This window comes from Drosophila willistoni, unplaced genomic scaffold (genome assembly GCF_018902025.1).
Source record: "Drosophila willistoni isolate 14030-0811.24 unplaced genomic scaffold, UCI_dwil_1.1 Seg194.1, whole genome shotgun sequence".
Lineage (NCBI taxonomy): Eukaryota > Metazoa > Arthropoda > Insecta > Diptera > Drosophilidae > Drosophila > Drosophila willistoni.
In genome coordinates, this window is record NW_025814160.1 from 28,152 (window position 1) to 30,938 (window position 2,787).

The 2,787-nt window shown below is 42.3% G+C and overlaps 1 protein-coding gene across 1 annotated transcript; it reads right to left on the reverse strand.

Annotated features, from left to right (window-relative positions):
- Positions 1 to 493: 493 nt before the first annotated feature.
- LOC124461077 (leucine-rich repeat protein 1-like) lies at positions 494 to 1,563 on the reverse strand. Its single transcript, XM_047012664.1, has 2 exons — positions 668 to 1,563; positions 494 to 607 (listed from the first exon to the last, which is right to left on the reverse strand). The coding sequence occupies exons 1-2, from the start codon at positions 902 to 904 to the stop codon at positions 596 to 598; spliced, it is 249 nt and encodes an 82-aa protein (XP_046868620.1). The 5' UTR covers positions 905 to 1,563; the 3' UTR covers positions 494 to 595.
- Between the last annotated feature and the right edge of the window lie 1,224 nt (positions 1,564 to 2,787).

Consider the following 2,787-nt stretch of genomic DNA (forward strand, 5'->3'; position numbering starts at 1 on the left):
ATGCTCTCGACTATAGGTAAGATTTTTAATATTTACAAATTTCGGTTGACCAACACGTTCGATAATGTGCTTCTTGTCTAAAGCATCGCACAATTTGCCACAGGAACATTTTGGTGCCTCGGCAATTAGTTGAATGAGTAAGGCTGGCAGGGAATCGATTGGCAGTTCATATTAGGCCACAGCTTGAAGCCAGAGAGGTTCAGGCGAATGAGTTGAAGCTCCGTCCGCATCGGAAGCAAAGGCCAGGCCCTTGAGACCCTTGAATGAATTACGCCAAACATCCAAGATTTCAATACGTAAATCATCTATGGCAGCTGGCAGGGATTTTAATTTGTTTTCCGACACGTAAAGCGAGCGTAATCTTCTCAGGCGACGTATGGCAAAGGGTAGATGAGTCAATTATTGTAATTGAGATTCAAGTTAACCAATTTGTGGCACTTGACCACAGGCAAAGGCAAACATGTCAAATCGTTGGCCGATAAATCCAATCGCGCAGGGAGTCTCGTAATTTGCTGCCATTTAGAAATGACCAATCGTCCATTTCACCCAGATTATTGTCATGGAGGACGAGCTTGCTCAAGTGTAATCTCCCCAGTTAAACAGGTAACTGGAAATTTAAATTTAGTTTTGAAGATGCTAAAAGTTGTCTTTTCATTTATTTCCTTACCTTACGCAACTTATTGTTGGATACATCCAGGTGGGTTAGATTCCGTAAGGAGCATATATGATAGCTCAATTTAACCAATTGCGTATTGTCTATTGTTAGGGATTGTAGATATCGAGGAAAGACCTTGATGGGATAGTCACTGTGACGATTTATAGCCATTTTCGTCTGTAACTTTGATTTTTGTGCCATGGCAGTGACTGTATTTAGTCTCAAATTGATGACATCCTTGCCTTCCATACCCAGTTTAAGCGTCTGCAGGAATCCCTTCAGCTGAATGGGATCACATTTAATCAACAGATTCAGTGAGGGCTTCTTGAAAGCAATCGTTGCTTTGCCATCCAAAACGTATTTCGTGTGAATATTTTGGATATTGTCCTTGACCTTGTAACGTTGCCCCTTTTTAATCTTTGGTGTGAACAATATAATTTGTATTCAACTTTTTGGCAAAGCAATTCCAAACCATCAATTTGGCTTTCGTAAAAACCACAGCACTGAACTCGCAAGGGTCACACAGTTACTACAAAAATCACTCGAACAAAAAGAATACAGCTCTGCTGTATTTGTAGACATTACTGAAGCATTTGATAAAGTGTGGCACTTAGGATTATTGAATAAACTGGCCAAACTCCTGCCTTACTGCTTGTTCAAGATTCTTGAAAGCTATCTGCAGGATAGATCGTTCACAGTCAGGGGCACAGATGACACATATTCCAGAATTGGCAAAATCACTGCAGGAATACCCCAGGGCAGTGTTCTGGGCCCCCTTCTCTTCAATATTTATTCGTCTGACATGCCAATTCCTGATTATATCTTTGAACACGACTTCCTCATGGTATCAGGTGAAACCAAGAAGAACCCTGACATCCTACTGTCAACGTTCGCAGATGATACTATAATCGTATCTACTGACAAAAATGCCTACATGGCCATCCGGAAAACGCAAAAATACCTAAATGAATTCACCAAATGGTCAACTAAATGGTGCTTTACGATAAATAATGATAAGACTATTCGTGTCATATACACAAAACGAAACATCTCCCCTGCTCTAAGATCTTACCTAATAAAAATCGATGAAAAACCTATAAAAAACGCTAATCAATATAAATATCTAGGAGTCACCACCAAGCTAAAGCTATCTATCATCGCCTAAAATGGCTTGTTGGCGTAAAGAGCTCCCTCAGCACAAGATGTAAAGTCACAATATTTAAGCAAATTATTGTTCCCATTCTAACGTATGCTATTCCTGTATGGGGCAGCCCTATTTCGGAAACTCTATGCAAAAAAATCTGTGGAACGCACAACAAACTGCTGAGAAAAATTACTGACTCGGATATATTCAGCACAAATGCCTATATTGGCGACAAACATAATGTTAAATCCATGGAACTCAAATATGACTTGGCTTGCGTAAGATTTGCTATCTCCACTCTAGAACACCCAAATGTAGAAGGAATATCCTGGAAAAACCCTTTACTCCTACAAGGCTCTCCTCGCCTAGATACTCTATTCAACTAGAGAAAATGGTAGCAGCCCGAAATACACCTCATCTCACTCAACAGCCAAACCAGCAGCAATGTGCAGCACCAACACAGAACTTTCTTACCACAAATAGCACCCAGCAACAGCTAACTACAACCACGTTTCCTCTAAGTACTGCAAACACACAACACCTGCAGCATTTAGCGTTGCAGCAGCTGCATCAACCAGCTGGCCAGCAGCACCAGACCGCAGCACAGGCCTCTCAGCTACAGGCGTCATCTCCTGCAAACACACGACAACAGCAGACAGCAAATCCAGTTCATCAATTGCATCAAGTATACATCATCTACAGCAAATAGCGATGCAGCAGCAGCATCAAGTGGTTGGACAGCAGCGTCAGCCTCCAGCACAGGCCTGTCAGTTTCAGGTGTCAACTCCTATCGACACACAGCAGCAGCAATCCACAAATCTAGCTCCTCCTATGTCAGCAAATATACAATATCTACAGATATTGGCGACGCAGCAGCAGCATCAATCAGATGGCCAGCAGCACCAGCCCACAGCACAGGCCTCTCAGCAACAGGCGTCAACCACTGTGACAGTCAGCAGCAGCAATCTCAGACTCCAGTTCCTCAAAC

Excerpts from the sequence above, each read along its gene's own strand:
- LOC124461077 (XM_047012664.1), bottom strand. The coding sequence starts at position 904 with ATGGAAGGCAAGGATGTCATCAATTTGAGACTAAATACAGTCACTGCC.